General features: G+C 41.0%; 1 protein-coding gene across 1 annotated transcript in view; it reads left to right on the top strand.

Annotated features, from left to right (window-relative positions):
* The window catches only part of HEPHL1 (hephaestin like 1), an 85349-nt gene that overhangs the window by 6398 nt on the left and 57965 nt on the right, over positions 1-20986 (top strand). The window contains exon 2 of the mRNA XM_063094352.1: positions 6465-6709. Within this exon, the coding sequence (XP_062950422.1) occupies positions 6465-6709 (245 nt within the window). The remainder of the gene's footprint in view (positions 1-6464; positions 6710-20986) is intronic.

Here is a 20986-nt window from a genome sequence, read left to right as displayed (position 1 = left end):
CAAGACTTAGGTGAGGCCAGGGGAACCAGGGTATTAGAACCAAGAATGTGTGTAGAAGCGCATCACCTGGATGGCTTTAAAAATTATTAATCTAATTAGGGAAGGCGTGGCTGCACTGAGTTGCAACATGCAACCTCCAGCTTCACCCATCTTTTTGCCACATGGCACTTGTCCCAGTCTAGTCCTTTTTCTCTTTGGCGAACAACGTTCCTTCTCAAGCTTAGACAATATTGTTCATTTTTATTGAGACTGTAATGATCTCACACGTTTGCTCTGACCACACTCTACTGGTGTTGCTCTGCAGTTTATCCTCATGTTGTATTACCCTCCCCTCCCCAGACATTCAGGCTAGATACTGTGTAGTTGGCACTTTTTAACATATAAAACTGTGTGTTGCTCTTTATTCTCTAGTGCATTTGTTTTGTCTTCCCAGCCAGATGGTAAATGTCTTGAGTGCATGGACTGAGATTAATACACCTTGGTCCCCATTTCTAGTTTAATATCCCAGACATGCTAGATGCTCAACAATTGCTCCATGGCACATGTGGGATAAAAATCCCTCTAAAAGATCCAGGAAAGGTGCACACCCCATCCAGGAAAGGTGCACACCCCTCAGGACAAGCTCAGAGAGCTCAAGGATTCTAAATCAAATCCTTGCTTGTCACTACTTTACTGGGTGACCTGGTGTCAGCTATAAAGCCAGGCAATTCTGCCTACTGTAGGGCTAATTAACCTGCTTGTGGATGACTCAGTTCTTCAGAGGAAGAACTCCTTCTTCCTCCTCCTTCTTCTGAAGAGCTTGTTCAGTCAGGAGTTTTATTCAGCTGCTAGTTAACAGAAACCTGAAAAACAGTGGTTTGAATATATTAGAGATTTTTTGTTTGTTTGTTTATGTAAAAGAGATCCAGAGTTTGGCAATCATCAGGGTCCCAGGTTCCTTTTGCCTTTCCACTTGACCATTCCTAGGGTGTGACCCTCTTCCTCATTATCTCAAGGAGGCTGCTGGAGCTCCAGTCATCATGTCTTTATTTCAGGCATGAATAAGGGGAAGAGCAAAGGACAACAGGGGCCTCTGCCAGCTACATCCAGAGAAATACCATCGAGTGACCTCTCCTTACATTTCATTGACTGGAACTATGGTGCATGATTATCCCAAGCTGCAAGTGAGGCTGAGAAACCTAACAGTCTCTATGATAAAGTGCCAAGGTCAGGCATACAGACTTTTTAATCCTGTTCTCTTGCACAGGGAAGCATAGGCCTCTGCCTCATAGAGTAGAAGAGGGCCAACTCTTGCTTCTGGGCAGACATAGTCAGGCTTGGCAGATGCATGTAGGCAGAGGACCCAGACTGTGCACACGCAAGCCCAAGACCCCATTCCCAATGCCTGAGAGAGGGGACTTGACAAGCCAGAGGCTGAGCAGGGATTCTCTTCCCTCCTCTCTGCTCATGAGCTCAATTCCCTTGCAGAGAAGGGGAACCCAACAACATGCTTTGTGGTTGCAGCTTTGTTTTTGTACGTTAAAGGCATGCAAGAGAACTTTGCGTAACCAAACAGCCTGGGTCTTCTTTTCCAAATGAAACATGAGCTTGTGTTTGCTGTAACGCAAATGCACAGATACAGAGTAAACACCCCTACAGTACAAAAGAGGGTGAATGAAAGTAGACTTCTCGCCCCTCCTCACTGCTGCCTGTGGCCTCAGTCCTGTGGCCCAGAGGCTATATTTTTATGGTTTCCCTGGCCACTTTCCATATGTTTCTTTGCATTTGCATATACATACATTGTTGTTTAAGAAACACAAATGAGATCATACTTTACATGCTGCTCTGCAGCTCTTTTCATTAGTATCTCGGTGATCATGGCATATTGGCACCTGTTGAACCATCTTATTTTTTATGGCTATGTGGCCTGAGTATGTCATCATTTATTTACCTAGTCACCAGTTAAAGAATATTTCAGTCTTTCCAGGGTTTTGCTATCAAAATGATTCTCCAACCCTTTAATTCCTGTTATCTGGATTGGAAGCTAAATCCGGGAGCTGGGGGAGAGAGAATTTTGCTGTTTCTGGGAGGTCTCTGATCCCCAGGGTACCAGCCCTTCTCTGGCCAGGCCCATCCTTGGTGCCTCTGTGAGGGAACTGAATCCATGGCTTCTTCCTTGTCCCAGAAACCCTCCCTACTGACTCCACATCAAGGGTAGGACAGGGTTGACACATGAGGTTGCCCTCAAGAGTTTAATAATCTGGTACTCTGGGTAGATAAATAAAATGGGATTCCTTCAACTGATAGTTGCAGAAACACTGTTCAGCTCTTACTTGGAGGAGAGGCTAAGTGCTGAGGAGGGGAGAAGATGGCCTAGGGATGGCAGCTCTCACTCTCCGTTTGGCTGCAAACAAATGGAGCCCACACTAAGTTCACTGGACCAATCCTCCTTGGAAGAGATTTTAGTGACCTCATGTAATTACTGCAGCACAGCCCCAGGGCTCTCCCTTACCCACCCCTCAAACCTCATCTCGAGCAGCAAATCAAAGCCTTCCCTTTAAGGGCTTGTCCCATTATGGGGACAGAGTTACTCATGGGTATAAATTCATATTTTTTTGGTGTAGAAAATATGTCTACCTCAGGAGGAGTACTGTTTCTGGGTCTGTCCCTGGGAAGAATGGGAATGTGTCTGGGGTACAGTTAAAGGTGGAACCCCAAGGTCTATGGGTTTACAGCTCCACTTGCTGAGGTCTGAGGCTGGGGCCTGGGACAGGATGTGGGTACCTGAATCAGGGCATCTGCCTGGGGTCTGACTCAGAGAGGAGAGAGAGGAATCAAAGGAGATCATTGTGCCTTACCCTGGGAGGGGTGAGGCGGGGAAGGGCTGGTGCAGGGCACTCTGAAGGAACCTGGGAGATCGAGTCGCCTCATAATCCTTCTAGCTGCTGTGCCATTGAGTAGATATAGTGTCTTCTAGATCCAACTGGCCCAGCCATCCTAGAATTACCCTGATGTGCATTGTGGACCTGGAGTGAAAGGAATTGCATGACTTGCTCCTTCTGGCCCAGAGTGGGAAGCCTGATGACTCTGTTAAAGACACTGACACACACCCTTTAGGAAAGGCAGGGAGAGGTTTCTGTTGGGAAGAACTGGGAGAGAAACACACACACACACACACACACACACACACACACACACACACACACACACACACACACACACACACACAAACAAAAAAGCTTTGGGGGTGCAGAAGAATAGAAAAGAGAAGTGCTAAATGACCCCTGATAGGTACTTAACACATATTTTAAATGAATTAGATGAATGATTGAACTGTTAGAACTGAATAAAAGAGAATAGAAAATACAATAAGTGGAAAAAGGAAAAGTTAAGAAGAATAGTCATGTGATGATGGAAGCAAGTAGGAGCTGTTAGAGGGAAGAGGTAAAGAGCAAAATTTAAGCGATTAGAGGAACGAGCAACACTTAAGCAGACTTCCGCCTTGGGTGGCCAGAAGTTCTAGATCACATCTCCACTTTCAAGTGCACAGGAAAGAGATCCTTCACAAGTCCCTAGGTTCCTTTGGATTGAGCCAACCAGCCACTCTGTGGCTGTCCCTGAACTAATTGCTGTGGCCCAGGGTGGGCAGGTTGGGGGAAGAATGACAGCAATTGGCCAGGTCTGGATCACAAGCCCTACCCTGACAGCAATGTAGTAGGAGAGCTTGGTGTGCTCATAGACTGAGTCACCTGCTCTGTCACTGGGATGGAACCCCGTCCGAGGCATACGGAATGAGAATGGGGAAGGTGTGCTCTTAGACTAGAGAATGGAGTGTGGGTGCTGAGTCTCCACAATTTCCAAGTGTCCACTGCTTCAGCCTTTCCATCTTCTTTGCTTGGGTAACTCCTCTTTGTTGTTTGGGAGCATATTTAGGCATTACTTCCTCTAAGAAACCTCCCCTGACTTGTCTTCCACTCCAAACTAGATGCCCCAGAACATAATCTCTGTTCTTATAACTCCTCCTTCCATAATGGGAGCTCCTTTTTTTTTTTTTTTTTTTAAAGGAGAACTCCTGCTTTATTTATTTTATTTATTTATTTTTTTGTTAAGTTTTATTTTGTCGATATACATTGTGGCTGATTATTGCTCCCCATCACCAAAACCTCCCTCCCTTCTCCCTCCCCCCCCCACCCCCCAACAATGTCCTTTCTGTTTGCTTGTCATATCAACTTCAAGTAGTTGTGGTTGTTATATCTTCTTCCCCCCCCCGGTGTGTGTGTGTGTGTGTGTGTGTGTGTGTGAATTTATACATTAATTTTTAGCTCCCACCAATAAGTGAGAACATGTGGTATTTCTCTTTCTGTGCCTGACTTGTTTCACTCAATATAATTCTCTCGAGGTCCATCCATGTTGTTGCAAATGGCAGCATTTCATTCGTTTTTATAGCTGAGTAGTATTCCATTGTGTAGATATACCACATTTTCTGTATCCACTCATCTGATGATGGACATTTGGGCTGGTTCCAACTCTTGGCTATTGTAAAGAATGCTGCGATGAACATTGGGGAACAGGTATACCTTTGACTTGATGATTTCCATTCCTCTGGGTATATTCCCAACAGTGGGATAGCTGGGTCGTATGGTAGATCTATCTGCAGTTGTTTGAGGAACCTCCATACCATTTTCCATAGAGGCTGCACCATTTTGCAGTCCCACCAACAATGTATGAGAGTTCCTTTTTCTCCACAACCTCGCCAGCATTTATCGTTCAGAGTCTTTTGGGTTTTAGCCATCCTAACTGGGGTTAGGTGGTATCTCAGTGTGGTTTTTTTTTTTTTTGTTTTCTGTTTTTTTTTTTATTTTTTTAATTTTTTTATTTTATTTATTTATTTTTTTAATTTTATTTTGTCGATATACATTGTAGCTGATTAATGCTCCCCATCACCAAAACCTCCCTCCCTTCTCCCTCCCCCCCTCCCCCCCAACAATGTCCTTTCTGTTTGTTTGTTGTATCAACTTCAAATAATTGTGGTTGTTATATCTTCTTCCCCCCCCCCCCCCCCGGTTTGTGTGTGTATGTGTGTATGTGTGTGTGTGAATTTATATATTAATTTTTAGCTCCCTCCAATAAGTGAGAACATGTGGTATTTCTCTTTCTGTGCCTGACTTGTTTCACTTAATATAATTCTCTCGAGGTCCATCCATGTTGTTGCAAATGGCAGTATTTCATTCGTTTTTATAGCTGAGTAGTATTCCATTGTGTAGATGTACCACATTTTCCGTATCCACTCATCTGATGATGGGCATTTGGGCTGGTTCCAACTCTTGGCTATTGTAAAGAGTGCTGCGATGAACATTGGGGAACAGGTATACCTTCGACTTGATGATTTCCATTCCTCTGGGTATATTCCCAACAGTGGGATGGCTGGGTCGTATGGTAGATCTATTTGCAATTGTTTAAGGAACCTCCATACCATTTTCCATAGAGGCTGCACCATTTTGCAGTCCCACCAACAATGTATGAGAGTTCCTTTTTCTCCACAACCTCGCCAGCATTTATCGTTCAGGGTCTTTTGGATTTTAGCCATCCTAACTGGGGTGAGATGGTATCTCAGTGTGGTTTTGATTTGTATTTCCCGGATGCTGAGTGATGTTGAGCATTTTTTCATATGTCTATTGGCCATTTGTATATCTTCCTTAGAGAAATGCCTGCTTAGTGGGAGCTCCTTTAAGACAGGAATAAATTCATTATCAATCCACCTCTGGAATTTCCATGAGTCCGTATTTCTCACTCCTCACCTTCTCAGACCTGTGGCCCAGCCTGTAACCTGCTCCCCATACCACATGCCCTTCCGCTGCCGTGTTGCTCATGCTCTGCTCTGGCTTAGTGCCCCCGCTATTCCCTTTTGTAATCCAATCCTACTTCTCCTTAATTCCTGCATTTGTCATGAGGTATTTTCTGACCTCTTTTACCCACAGCAATCTTTTCCTTCTCTGACTATTATATACCTAGAAAAGATGAGCCTATATCTGTTGTGTCAATCATCCAATTGACAATACTATACTGCTTTGTACAGGCATTTAATTTTCCCATTATTAGGTTACAAACTCCTTTGTATCCCTCCACAGCACCTAGCGAAGTGCTGGGAATGCAGTAAGTGCACAATAAGTATTTGTTAAATGAAAAAGTGAAGAAAAGTGTGTTGAATGAAAAGGAGCAAATGGTGGGGTGACTTTAGAGTTCCTCAGTATTGTTTTAGTTTGGTTGTGAATGCTATTGGTGCCTTTGGCTTGCCACATGACTCGCCAAGCCTCATTTCCACATTGGTAAATTGAGGGTAATCTTACTAGCCCTACAGCAATTACAGGTTACAGTGAACACTAAATGAGAAATCATAATGCAAGTACTTTAAGAACTTTTAAAGGTAAGCTATTAGGGTTTCTCTTTTAATTCTGATTATAAAATATTTTCTTTCTTACTTTTAGACTTGCAACCTTATTTCTCGAAAGAGGTCCCAACAGGATAGGAGGTATTTACAAAAAGGCTGTTTACAGACACTTCACAGACGGGACCTATTCTACAGAGATCCCCAAACCCCCCTGGCTTGGATTCCTGGGCCCCATCTTGAGGGCTGAAGTGGGTGATGTGATCGTCATTCATTTAAAAAACTTTGCTTCCCGACCTTACTCTTTGCATCCACATGGCGTTTTCTACAACAAAGATTCAGAAGGTAAATATCTATCTTATATTATTGGGGTCTTGTCTCTATTTCATAAGTAAAGTAACTCAGTTACAGTTAAAGCAGTGTCAGAGGACAGTGATTACTCATGTTCTTTTGTCTTTCTTCTATCTCCTCCTCTCCCCATCTCCACGTTCCCCCTTCTTTTTCTCTTCTTCCTTTTTCTTTCCCTTATTTCCTTTCTCCCTTCTTTCTTGCTCTTTGTGATGTGGGGCTGAGCTCCCTCGGCACGTATTCCACCACCCCAGGAGCACACGAGCCTTTGTCCTCATCACTCAAGGGTGCCTGGTAGCATGCTGGGTGAGGAGCAGCTTGCTCCTGTCACCGGTCACAGCCTTGGCTGTGGGCAGAGCTGTCGGAAGAAGCTGACTGATTTCCATCTCCCTGCTCCAGGCTGCTGTCCATGGTGCTTCCTTTGTGAGGTGGCCCTGTCTTCTTGTGTGTCTACAGGAGTTTATATAGGGCAGTTTCTGTATTCCTCCCTGCCCCCCCCCAACAAATTAGACAGCATTTTCAGACTTTTGAGATAAAAGTGTTTTTCATCCTCCTCATTGCATTCTTGCTCCTGATTGAGTGGAATGGGTCAAATGGTGCTCCTCCTGCTAAGCAACTGCTTCTGGAGACTGTGCCAGGCACAGTGACAAACTCTGATGCAACCTGCCATATCATCAAGGAGGAGCTCCTGGACATTAATGAATGTCCCAAGGCAGCCGGACTTGCTTGGCAGTTGCCCTGGGCAGGTCTGTGTAAGCAGCCAGAGGGGAGAACTCTGACGATGAACATGAGACTGGGATTGCCCTTTGATCTTGGTTCTTCTCCTTCAGCTGAAGTGCAGCCAAGATTTGGTAATTCTAAGTTGCTGAAGATGAGCACATAAAATCATGCCAGGTAAACTTTAAGGAGAAGTTTTGTAAATATAAAGGATAATTATGGATGCATTTTCTTTCATAAAGTTTTGTAAAAGTCTTATTTATGCTGCAGGTAGAAAGTAAACATGTGTACAGATAGCTGTGCCTGTATTTTTTTTAATGTGGAGAAAATAAGGGTGTCTTTAAGTCTTTCATTTTTGTCTTCATTACTCCTATGTTTCTAGAAAGCATACCTCAATAGAGATGATGGTGTTCAGAAAAATCATTTATGCTATTTATTGTAAAGCTTTATAGGGCCACAGATTTTTTTTTAAATTGAGGTAAAATACATATAACACAAAATTTTCCATTTTAACCATTTTCAAGTGTACAATTCAGTGGCATTAATTATATTCACAGTGTTATATAACCATCACCACTATCCATTTCCAGAATTTTTTTCTCATGCCAAACAGAAACCCTCTACCCATTAAACATAAGTTTCCATTCCTCCCTCTCCCTAGTCCCTGTTATCTTCTTTTCTACTTTCTGTCTTAGAAATTTGCCTATTCTAGGTACCTCATATACGTGGAATCATATAATATTTGTCCTTTTGTGTCTGGCTTATTTCACACAACATAACATTTTCAAGGTTCATTCACATTGCAGAATGTATCAGAATTTCATTTTTTTCTAAGGTCAAAAATATTCTATTGTATATGTATACCACATTTTGTTTATCCATTCGTTTGTTGATGGATGCTTGGGTTGTTTCCACCTTTTGACTCTTATTAGTAATGCTGCTATGAACATTGGTGTAGCACAGAACCTCCTGAGCATCTGTGAAAGCTACAAGCCCTCACATCAGAAAAATACATATATATGTAAAATTTTGAACTCAATTTTAAGAGATTCTCAGAGCCCTGAAACCATCCATGAGTCCCAAAATTATATGTTGTTTACCCGGGAAGATATACCGGGTATACCTTGTCTAAGTAGGTCTCTATACCTTGTCTTAAGTAGGTCTCTCTCATTTCAGGAGTCTGTTGATTTATCTCATAGCACTAGCACAGAAAAAGGGACCTTTTCTGTTGGCTTCCTTGCATCTGTCTCTACATTAGACTAAAGGTTTCTGGGAGCAGAGACCGTCCTGGGTTGTGCTGGGCACTGTTCCCCAGTGCCTGGCCCTGTGCTTGGCATGTGGTAAGTGCTCTCTCAATGCTTTTTGAGTGCCTCCTGGATCTTGCCCAACATCATCATCCTATAAGTAAGAAATAAAACCCAGAGAGGGAATGTGCCTGGGCCACATTCTTACAGCTGGTTAGGAGCTGAGTTGGGATAGACACAGGCTACCTGTCACCCATTCTTTCTCCCATTCTAGGGCTCTCCCCATCGCTCCACATGGCTTCTTTGACCTCCCCTCCTGTGTATCAGTCTCAGCAGGTCACCAAGAGGTCTTGACCCTTAATCTTCCTGGCTTTGCCAGAGGGTTCTTGTAAAATTTCAGAGCAATGGTCAGGTTCTTACTTCATGTGATTTAGGGACCCTTGATTCACTTTTACTAACCACCAACATATATATTTTGAAAGATTGGTATTTATTCATAAACCTTCCAGGGACCACTATGTGCCAGAGACTGACTGAGTCCTGGAAATAAGAGATGAATGAGTCATAGACTATTGTTGAAATCAATAACCATAATTATAAGGAGTTTATTTTAGGGCTCTCAATTCTATTCAATTGATCTATATTGCCGGAGACCAGCTCCAGTCGAGTTGGGGGTCTTTGAAAGAGGGATGGAGAGGCGGCAAAAATAAAAAACACAGGCAGAGACCTTGGTTCCTCTGAAGCACATTCTCACGCTGCAGGCTGTCAGCACTGTCGCAGCCAGAGCAGCTAAAGCAGCTGAAGCAGCCTTCATCCATTTTTATTTGTTACACAACACGGGGGTGTTAATGTGGGCATTTTAACCTTTAAAATTATTAAACCGATAGTTAAACAGAAACTTTTCTTAAAATTACGTCAGTTCTCATAAAATTAATAATCCACAAGGTTAAATAAAACTCGGTGGTCAGCCAATTCTTTCTGGTGATTATATCTGTTGTGGTTGGTTAGTCCGTGACTTGCTGTTCTTGACATTTCTCACCATTGTTGTTTCTTTTCTTCTTGCCCTCGTATTAACCTTAAACTTGTTACTACCAGCAAGCATAAATTATATGTCTGACTCAAAATTGAGATGGCAGCGATTGCGGTTTCAAAGTGTTAAACAAACCTTATATATATTTTTAACTTTGATTTAATGATTCTCATATTTCTATAGGCAAGAACCTATTGTTTACTAGGAAAAGGAATAAAGGATTTTTGAACAGCTTTATCATGCATATACTTAATATAGCAGCTGTGTGGCCCAATGTAAAGTGTCAAAGTGCACAGCACCATCCCTCACAAAACCAGGTGCATTCTAAATTCCATCTATAATCTTTATTTTTAGGAGGGAAAGTTGTGCATCATATGTTTTTGTCCCAATATCTTACTAAGATGTTTTTATTTAACTCAGGACACCAACGAGTAACAGGGTTTCTACACATTCTTTCTCATAAACTTAATTTTTCCTATAATATCTTTTTCCATTAATTCCAACCATTCTCTTACCATTAATGTAATCCCCTGTAAATGACGTTTGCCAACTTAAGTCATATTTAGGACGTCCCCTAGGAGGGTACCAAATTTTTCCTTTTCCCATTTTATAACCCATATAACCATTTACCCAGATGGTGGGAAGAGGATGGGGATTTCTATTGTTTATTAATTTCTTCAGTAAAAACAATTGCTCATGGCTACTCATAAGGTGTTTTTTAAAACATCCGTTGGTGTAATAAATTGACTCAAAAGGGACAATTTGGAATTGTTCAATCTTCCCAGATCTTTTGTGGGATAATCTAATTTTATGACAACAACTGTTTGTGTGTCATTTTTTGCATCTTTTGGAAACTCAGGAAACTGCCATGCTGACCAAAACATCAAAAGAGAAAGAAAAGGCGGCACCACTATGCCAAGGCAGAGATCTTTACAGTGAAAGCAACTGCTAGTAGCTGGGGCCCTGCCAGCAGCTCTCGCTCCGAGGCCTTGCCAACTCGGAAAGGGCAGCCCAAGCTATTCTTTTCAAGACCCCGCTATGGCGTGGACTGTGCCACTATATGGTTGTCTTTGCACCAGTGCCACGCTGTCTTGATTACTGTGGATTTATAGTAAGTTTTGATATTGAGCAGTATAAATCCTCCAACTTTGTTCTTTTCAAGACTTTTTGGCTATTCTAGGTCCTTTACATTTCCTTATAAATTTTAGACCACCTTGTTAATTTTTGTAAAAAAAAAAAAAAAAAGCCAGCTGTGATTTTGATGGGGATTACATTGAGTTTATGAATCAATAGTGGAAAAACTGCCATCTCCATTTTAAAAATGAACTTCCATCTTGACAATATTAAGTCTTCCAATTCATGAAATGAAATGGAATTTTGATCTTTAATTTTTCTCAACAATGTGTATAAAGTTTTTAGTGTTTAAAGTTTGCATTTATTTTGTTTAATTAATTTTTATTTTTTAAGGTTTTTTATTGAAACATTGATTGTACATGTTTATGCGGTACAGAGTCCTATTTCAATACATGAATACAATGTGTCATGATATATTCGGGGTAATTAGAATATTCATCATTGCAAATTTAATCATTTCTTTGTGATGTTGCTTGCACATTTGATCTCCTTTCTTCTAGTCGTTTGGTAATCTGCAGTAAATCATCATTAGTTACTGGTTCCTGGGTCTACTCTGCACCAGTAGGACTTATTTCTCCTATCCAGCTGTAATTTTGTATCCGTTAACAAACCTCTCACTATCACCCCTCCATGCTCCTCTTTCCTGCCTATAGCAATCACAGTTCTCTCTCTTTTTAACTGTTCAAATTATTATTACTATTTTTTGTTTTGTTTTTTTCTCTCTTCAGTTCCCACATATGAGTGAGAACATGCGGTGTTTGTATATCTGTGCCTGGCTTATTTCACTTAACACAATTTTCTCCAAGCTCATCCATGTTGCTGAAAATGGCAGAATTTCATTCTTTTTTTATGGCTGAGTAGTATTTCATTGTGTATATGTACCATATTGTCTTTATCCAATCATCTGTTAATGGATATTTAAGTTGGTTGTATATCTTGGCTATTATGAACAGAGCTGTGATAAACATGAGAGTGAACAGATTCCTTCAACATGATGCTTTTCATTCCTTTGGGTATATACACGGTATGAGGACTGCTGAATTGTAGGGTAGATCTATTCTTCGTTCTCTGAGGAACCTCCATAATGGCTGTACTGATTTACAATCCCATCAACAGTGTATAAGGGTTCCCCTTTCTCTGCATCCTCATCAACATTTATTTTCTGTCTGTTTGATTATAGCCAGTCTAACTCGGGTGAGATATTTCAGTGTGGTTCTGATTTGCATTTCCCTGATTAGTGATGTTGAGGATATTTTCATATACCTGTTGGCCATTTGTATGTCTTCTTTTGAAAAATATCTATTCAACTCCCTTGCCCATTTAAAAAATTGGGTTATTTGGGCTTTTTTTTCTTTTTACTATTGAGTTGTTTGAGTTCCTTGTATATTCTGGATGTTAGCCCCTTATCAGATATGCAGTTTGAAAATATTTTCATACATTCTGTAGATTGTCTCTTTGCTATGTTGGTTGTTTCCTTTGCTGTGCAGAAGCTTTTTTAGCTCAATAAAATCTCATTTGTTTATTTTAACTTTTGCTTCCTGTGCTTTTGAGGTCTTTTTCATTAAATCTTTGCCTAGTCCTGTGTCCTGGAGCACTTCCCCTGTGTTTTCTTCTAGAAGTTTTATAGTTTCAAGACTTACATATAGGTCTTTAATGGATTTTTAGTTGTTTTTTGTATATGGTGAGAGATAGGGGACTAGTTTTATTCTTCTACACATGGATATCCAGTTGTCCCAGCACAATTTATTGAAGAGGCTGTTCCTTTCCAAATGTATATTTTTAGTGCCTTTGTCAAAGATAAGTTGGCTGTAAGTTCATAGGTTTATTTCTGTGTTTTCTATTCTGTTCCATTAGTCCAAGCATTTGTTTTTATGTGAGTACCATGTGTTTGGTTACCATAGCTTTACAATTTCAAGTCAGGTAGTGTAATGCCTTCTGCTTTACTCTTTTTGCTCTGGCTATTCTATGTCTTTTGTTGTTCAAAAGTATAAGATTTGCATTTCTTTTGTTAAGTTTATTCCAAAGTATTTCATTCTTTCTGATGTTATTGTGAATGGAATAGTTTTCTTAATTTCATTTTTGGTTGTTTGTTGCTAGGGTATAGAAATACAGTTGATTTTTGTATGTTGATCTTGTATCCTACTGCCATGCCAAACTTGTTTATTAGTATGTCTAGTAGTTGGAATTTTCTACATGCAGGTTGATGTCATTGTGAATAAAGACAGTTCTACTTCTTCCTTACCAATCTGTATACTTTTAATTTTTTTCTTTTGCCTTATTACACTGACTAGAATCTTTAGGACAATATTTAATAACAGTGGTGAAAGCAGACATTTTTGCTTGTTCTCAATTTTAGATGGAAAGCATTTAGTCTTCTTTCATTAAACATGATGTTAGCTGTGGGTTTTTCAGCTTTTGCATCCTGTATTTGAGTCTCTTGTTAGGTTTAAATACATTTACAATTGTTATGTTTTCCTGATACATTGACCCTTCTGTCATAATGAAATATCTTTGTCTCCAGTAACATTTCCTGTCTTAAAATCTATTTTTCCTGTTATTAATATAACCTCTTATTGTTACTATTTGCATTATTTTACTTTCAACCTATTCGTGTCTTTGAATCCAAGACACAGGTATAGTCAGCATATGGTTGGATCTTTGCTATTTTCTCCAGTTTGGCAACCTCTGCATTTTGATTGAGATATTTAGACCATTCACATTTAATATAATTACTGATTGGTTTGATTTACATTTGTCATTTTGCTAATTGTTTTCTATATGTCTTCTGTCTTTTTTGTTCCTCTGTTTCTCCTTTACTGCCTTCTTTTGTGTCAAACAAACATACTTAAGTATAATATTTCAATTCCTATGTCGATTTTTTTAACCTATATATTTTTGAATTATTTTCTTATTGGTTTGTCTAAGGATTGTAATATGCATCTGAACTTATCACAATATACTTCATATTTTTATCAATTAAATTATGGTAAAATATAAAAGCTTTGCTCCAATAGAGCTTCATTCTCTTCCTCCCACCTTTGTTCTATTATTGTTTTGTGTGTATATATATATATATATATATATATATACATCTCTCTATATATAACACCAGCAGTACAATGTTATACTTAGTGGTTTATATTATCTTATGACTTTTGAAGAAGTTAAGAGAAGAAAGGAAAAATATATTTATAGAATCTTTTAAATAATTCACATAGCTCCAATTTCTGGTGCTTTTTTTTTTTCCCCCCTGTGGATTCAAGTTACTCTCTGGTGTCATTTCCTTTTATTCTGAAGGACTTTCACTAGTATTCCTTTTAAGACAGATCTGTTCCCAACAAATTCAGTCTCTGAGTCTCTCTCTAGAATGTTTTTATTTTGCCTTTTTTTTTTGAAAGATAGTTTTGCTGGACATAGTATTCTTAGCTGACATTGCTTCCCCCAACCCCTGAGCATTGAGTATGTCATTTCACTGTCTTCTGGCTTCCATTGTTCAGACAAAAAGTCAATCGCTGTCATGTTGATGAGCCCCTGTATGGGATGAGTCAGTTTTCTGTTTGATTTCAATATTATGTCTTTGTCTTCCTCTTTCCACAGTTTGACAATGATGTGCCTATCTGTGGATCTCTTTGTGTTTATCAAATTGTGGTTCATCAGGCTTCTTTGATTTGTAAATTAATGTTTTTCATCAGATATGGAAAGCTTTTGGCCATTATTTCTCTAAAATTTTTGTTCTCTGTTTTTGCAGTCAGCTATTACACATGTTAGTACATTTGTTATCCCACAGGTCTCTAAGGTTCTGTTCATTTTCTTTTTCTTTCTTTTTTTTTTGTATTAGAAAATAAATTTTTATTCTCACTAACAGCAAATTAATAGATGATGAAAAATCTGATGAATCAGAAGACAGACACCCACAAACACCAAATCCCAATGCTAACACGAGGAAAAGATTCTTTTCAGAGAAAATGGTAGGAGAAAAGCATGTCGGGAAATAGGTGTGTACAAAATAATGTTGGTGGGACTATGCAAGTCATGATGGAAAGTGACTAGTGTCATCTGTTGCCCAGTGTTAAGGGCTCACATGGGGATTTGTAAGAAGTGAGGTAATAATTCCATGGACTGTCTTGCATGCTGGAATAAAGAGATGGAATATTACCCAACTTAATGCCCTAGACAGTCACTGAAGTCTTTCTTTTTCTCAATCTTTTTTTTTGCTCTCCTTTTTTCAGATTGTATAATTTCTATTGTTCAAGTTCACAGGTTCTTTTTCTCACTTTGAATCTGTTCTCGAGTTCCTCTAGTAAATGTTTTATTTTATTTATTATACTTTTCAATACCAAAACTCCAATTTGGTTCTTTGTAATAATTTCGTTCTCCTTATTGAGGTTCTCTACCTGTTGAATCATTTTATCCTAATTTCCTTTAATTCTTTAAACATAGTTCTTTACAGAAAGGTCATGGTTGGGGGGGGCGGGGGGGAGGGAGAAGGGAGGGAGGTTTTGGTGATGGGGAACATTAATCAGCTACAATGTATATCGACAAAATAAAATTAAAAAAAAAAAAGAAATAAAAATAAATAAATAAATAAAAAAATAAACATAGTTCTTTATAAATGTTTGAATGTACTTATGATAGCTGCTTTGAAGACTGTAGCTGCTACGTTCAACATCTGGAGGCTCTTAGAGAAAGTTTACACTGACTTGTTTTTTTTTCTGACTATGGGTCACTTTTCCCTATTTCTTTGTATGTCTCATATTTTTTGTTGTTGTTGAAAACTGGACTTTTTGGGAATATATTCTAGCAACTCCAGATTCTGATAACTCCCCTCCCAGGTTGTTTGTTGTTTGTTTGTTTGATTCTTTGATTAGTAACTTGCCTGGGATAAATCTGTGGAACCTGTCTTCCATGTGGTGTGTGGCCACTGAGGTTTTTGTTCTAATTTTTCCCCCCAATTCTTTTATTTATTTATTTAGTTTTTAGGCCTGGCTTCTGAGGAGTTACTCTTATGTCTGCTTTGTTCAGTGGTCAGCGATGCTTGGATAGAGGTTTCGAGCCAGCCAGTCTGCTTTCTGTCAGTGGACCTGTGGGTGGACAGGGAACATGTTCAAAGTTAAGGCTCTTTTCATCCGCCTTCACTTTTATTTTTTGTGGGTCCCCTTGTCTCTCCTCTTTGTATGCATACAGCCCCAGAGTTGGCCAGGAGTATGTGAGTAACTTGGGTCCTCTCCCATCCCTATTGTATGTGCACACAGCCTCAGCCAGGAGCATGCCTGCTCAAACCATTACTATGACTTCAGGCTAGGAGAGCCAAACCATTGCCCCTCCCTCCTTTCTGGCTTCCAAGATTATCGCTTCTACAATAACATCACAGTGTGTAGTCACTGCCCACCACTTCAAATCAAGTAATTCCCCTTTCAACCATAGCAGCAAAATAGCTGGACCTCATTCCTGCCCATTTTGGTGAAAATACCTTTCCAATCAAGCTAAAGGTGGACAGGAGCTACTCCAGGCAAGAATGCCGCAGAGTCCTTCTCTTCTTAGCTGATATGCAGCAGTTTTCAAGTGTAAACTTTGCTAGATGCCTTTATTGGATTTCCAGAATACTTAAAGATTGTTTTTATTTTTAATCAATTATGTCCAACATTATAGGTGCTTTTGGGGAAGAGTATTTGTTGACCGCCTTGCTCTCCTTTAATCAGCTTTTGTCTTGGCCATATCTGCAAGCTTGCTGGTCTTAAAGTCTCTGCTCATTCAACTTAGTGTTTTCTGGGCTCCAGATGGTAGTCTGGACTAGGATTGTGATGGTGGAGATGGATGTAAATGGGTGAATTTGAGAAGAAGCAGGGATGGGACCTTGTGGTGGTTTGAAAATGGAGAAGGAGGAGGAGGAAGAAGAAGAAAGAATGTTTTCTTTGTTTCTGGCTCATGGCATTGGTGCCTTTCATTGAGAGAAGAGGCAGTGGCTGAGGAGCAGGCCCGGGAGAGGAGAACTAATGCCACTGGCAAAGGTTGTCTTTGAGATCTTATTGAGATTTACAAGTGGAGATGTCAAGTAGACGGTTGGATATCAGAGTAAAGTCCCGAGGTGAGTCCCTGCTGGAGATAAAAGTAGGGGTCACTGGCATGTGTCTGATCGGTGGGACTGTGGGGATGGGTGTTATCAACCAGGGAGGGAGCCCTGGGCATGGAAGGAGGGAGCCAGCATCCTACCTCAAGGGCTTCTGACAATGAACAGCAGACAGAAGAGAATGGACTAGAAAAGTGGACTGGAAGAGTGGCCAAGAGGACCGACAGTGTGATGTCACAGGAGTGAAAGGAAGAGAATTGTGTATGGAGGGAAAAAGCTGACAATAATATCAAGTGCTGCTGAGAGTCAGATAACATGAGGAATTTTTAAAAATATCATTGGTTTTAATGGATGGAGGATAGCCCTCAGGATTTTTCCTGCGTTCTATTCCTTTATCAGGTTAGACCAATTATCAAGTTGGAATGCAGCAAACCACATTTGTTTAACTTTGAGTAAAAATAGTATTGTCAAAATACTATTCAGTGTTACATTTACACCTCCTATTGAGAGAGTGTAAGAATTATTTTTAAAAGAATGTTTTTGCATCTTTTGGAAACCATTCTTGAAAACATCAATCAAAGATGTAATTCATTGTATTACCCGGTAATTTATACATAATGATTTTTTTGAAAATACTCTCTTAGAATTTAGTACCAGGGGTTTTCAAGATGGTGGTGGCTGCGGCGGTTGGCGCGGAGTAGCTGAGGTGGAAAAGGCGGCCACTGGGCCTCAGGCAGCTGGGAAACTTGTGGACCTTCCTCTTGCCATCTCTTAAGGGAGGACCACTGCTGGTGGCCGGTCGTGGGGGGTGACCGCCACTTTGCCCTCGGCAGGAGAGGCTGCCTCATTTACAGGCAACAGCTTTGAAGTGTGGAGCAGAAAAAGAACTGTTTCTTAGCTGCAAAAGCGAGTCTCTAAACAGGGAACACAGCGCCAGGGCTGCTGTGGATGCAGACAGGATCCCGGAGGCCGGAGCCACGCTGAAGGCGGCCAGCGGCCCTATTCAGGATTCGAGGTTTCAGGCCGGCATAAAAGAAGATTCCTGGGAATTCCCGAGCTGCGCCGCGGGACCGACTGAACAGCCTGAGGCAGCAGCAGCCGAGAACGGGGAAGGCGACAAACCAGAGGCAGAGAGTGAGCGCCTGACTTGGCACAGCGCTGTGAGTGACCCCTGGCCCAGCCCTGCTCGGGGGGCTGACGCCCACCTGGCTTCCGCCTGCATCACTGGTTCACTCACAGCCCCAGGGCTGCCTCCATTTTCCCAGGTGCTGGCAGCTCCGGCCTGGCTCCGCTCAGTTCCTTACTGAGCCTTCCCACTTGCTTGCCCCGGTGCGGGGCTTCATGGGGCCTGCAGGACGGCCTCCCCTCCCACTCCCTCTGCGGTTCTCTGGTGGGGCTGGTGGCGTGGGACGTCCCCGGCCAGTGTTGGGAGGGCAAGGAAGTACGGGCGGGGCCGACTGTCACTCCACCACACCCTGGACCCCGGCCCCAGTAAACTCCCTGTTACTGGGAGGCAGATACCATCTCTGCAGCCACCTGTTTGGAAAAATGCCTAACCAATTTCTGGTTGGGAACAGTGTGGTAGGAGAGTTCCCAAGTCCGCTTGAACCTGCCGGAGAGCTGTCTGCAGGCGGGCGCAAGACTTGGTCCATACTGGGGGGATACAAAGGTGAACAAGTCCTGAGAAAGATGTACACAGTGCTACAAAGGCACCCAGAGCGACCGGTCGTCTGTGCCTAGCAGAAACCTGGTAGACTTCCTGGGCGAGGCGGTGCTGAGCAGGGTCTTGAAGGCCCAGCTGATAGGCGAGGGGTGCAGAAGACACGTCCCAGCCCAGCCCAGTGTGCACAGAGTAGGGAGACGTGTGGCCAGGAAGGCGGAGACTCGACAGAAACCACACACCCTGTGGGGTCGCCACTGCACGATCCAACAGCCTGGGCCATAGCACACGGAACAGGAAGAAGTCCTGCACGGGAAGTGAAAGCTCAACAGATATCACACACCCTGTGGTACGTGATCCGCCAGCCCAGCAGAGTCCAAGCTGACCAGAAAGGTGGCTCCCCGGAGAGGCCCAAGACCCGAGGCAACCATACACACAAGGCACTAGAGGCCAACTGAGCAGTCACGGAGGTAGCCATAACAAATTGGCAACCACAGCAACATCTTAGTTAGTCATTAGTCTCAAACTGGTGGACTGTGAAACCCCCTGCCACAATGAATAAACATCAAAAAAAGATACCAGAAATACAAAAAATCAAGAAAGTACACCACCAAAAGTTAATAAATCTCAACCTCTAGATCCTATAGAACAAGAAGCCCTTGAAATGACTGACAAGGAATTTCGAGTGATAATTTTAAGGAAACTGAATGAGATACAAGAAATCTCAGCTAGACATCATGATGAAATGAGGAAAAGTGTACAGGATCAGTAAGAGGAAATGTACAAAGAAATCAATGTCCTGAAAAAAAATGTAGCAGAACTTGCGGAACTGAAGAAGTTATTCAGTGAAAAAAAAACACAACGGATTGTTTAACCAGCAGGCTTGTCGAAGTTGAAGAGAGAACCTCTGAACTTGAAGATGGGCTGTTTGAAATAACACAAGCAGAGAAAAAGAAAGATAAAAGATTCAAAGACATTGAAGAAAATCTGAGAGAGATATCAGACAACCTTAAACACTCAAATATCTGAGTCATGGGTATTCCAGAAGGGGAGGAAAATGGAGATTCCATTGAAAACATATTTAACAAAATAGTGGCAGAAAACTTCCCAGGTATAGGAAAAATCACAGATCTTCAGATCCAGGAAGCTCAACCATCTCCAAACGTATTCAACCCAAAAAGGCCTTCTCCAAGACATGTTATAATCAAATTGGCAAAACTCAGAGACAAAGAGAGAATCTTAAAAGCTGCAAGAGAGAAGCGTCAAATCACCTATAAGGGATCCACAATCAGGCTAACATCAGACTTTTCATCACAAACCCTAAAAGCTAGAAAGGAATGGGATGATATATACAAAATACTAAAAGACAAAGATTGCCAGCCAAGAATACTTTACCCTGCAAGGCGATCCTTCTGAAATGAAGGGCAAATAGTATATTTCTCAGACAAACAAAAACTGCGGGAGTTCAGTACCACACACCCACCCTTACAAGAAATCCTCAAGGGAGTACTGGGTTTGGTTCCTGAAAAATAACTTACCATTGCCATAAAAACCCAAGAAAAATCAAAACCCACTAGTATAATAAAAATGGCATTCATGAAGAGAAAACAATCAAACAAAAATGCTATCTACAACCTAAGGAACCAACAAACACAGAAACCAAACAATCAGGAAGCAAGGAACAAAAGACACCTAAGACAACCGAACAACCAATAAAATGCTAGGAATAAATCAACACCTTTCAATAACAACTCTTAATGTAAAAGGCTTAAATTCCCCAATCAAAAGACACAGATTGGCTGACTGGATCAAAAAGGAGGACCCAACTATATGCTGCCTACAAGACACCCACCTCACCCATAAAGATTCACATAGACTAAGAGTGAAAGGATGGAAAAAGATTTACCATGCAAACAGAAAAGAAAAACGAGCTGGAGTAGCTATTCTTATATCTGACAAAATAGACTTTAAACTAAAAACCATAAAAAGAGACAATGAGGGACACTACTTAATGATAAAAGGACTGATCCATCAAGAGGACATAACAGTCATAAATATGTACACACCCATTGGAGCAGCCAGATTTATAAAACAAACTCTATTAGACCTAAAGAAGGAAATAGACACTAATACCATAATAGCAGGGGACCTGAACACCCCACTGTCAATATTAGACAGATCATCTAGGCAAAGAATCAGTAGAGAAACATAATATCTAAACAAGACTCTGGACCAATTGGAATTGGCAGATATCTACAGAACATTCCACCCAACAACCTCAGTATATTCATTCTTCTCATCAGCACATGGATCATTCTCCAGGATAGATCACATATTAGGTCACAAATCAAGTCTCAATAAATTCAAAAAAATTGGAATTATCCCATGTATCTTCTCAGACCACAATGGATTAAAACTAGAA

The sequence above is a fragment of the Cynocephalus volans genome, chromosome 4, assembly GCF_027409185.1.
Source record: "Cynocephalus volans isolate mCynVol1 chromosome 4, mCynVol1.pri, whole genome shotgun sequence".
In the NCBI taxonomy this organism is placed as follows: Eukaryota; Metazoa; Chordata; class Mammalia; order Dermoptera; family Cynocephalidae; genus Cynocephalus; species Cynocephalus volans.
Note: the sequence above shows the minus strand (reverse complement) of the source record. Positions and strands in the feature narration are given on the sequence as shown.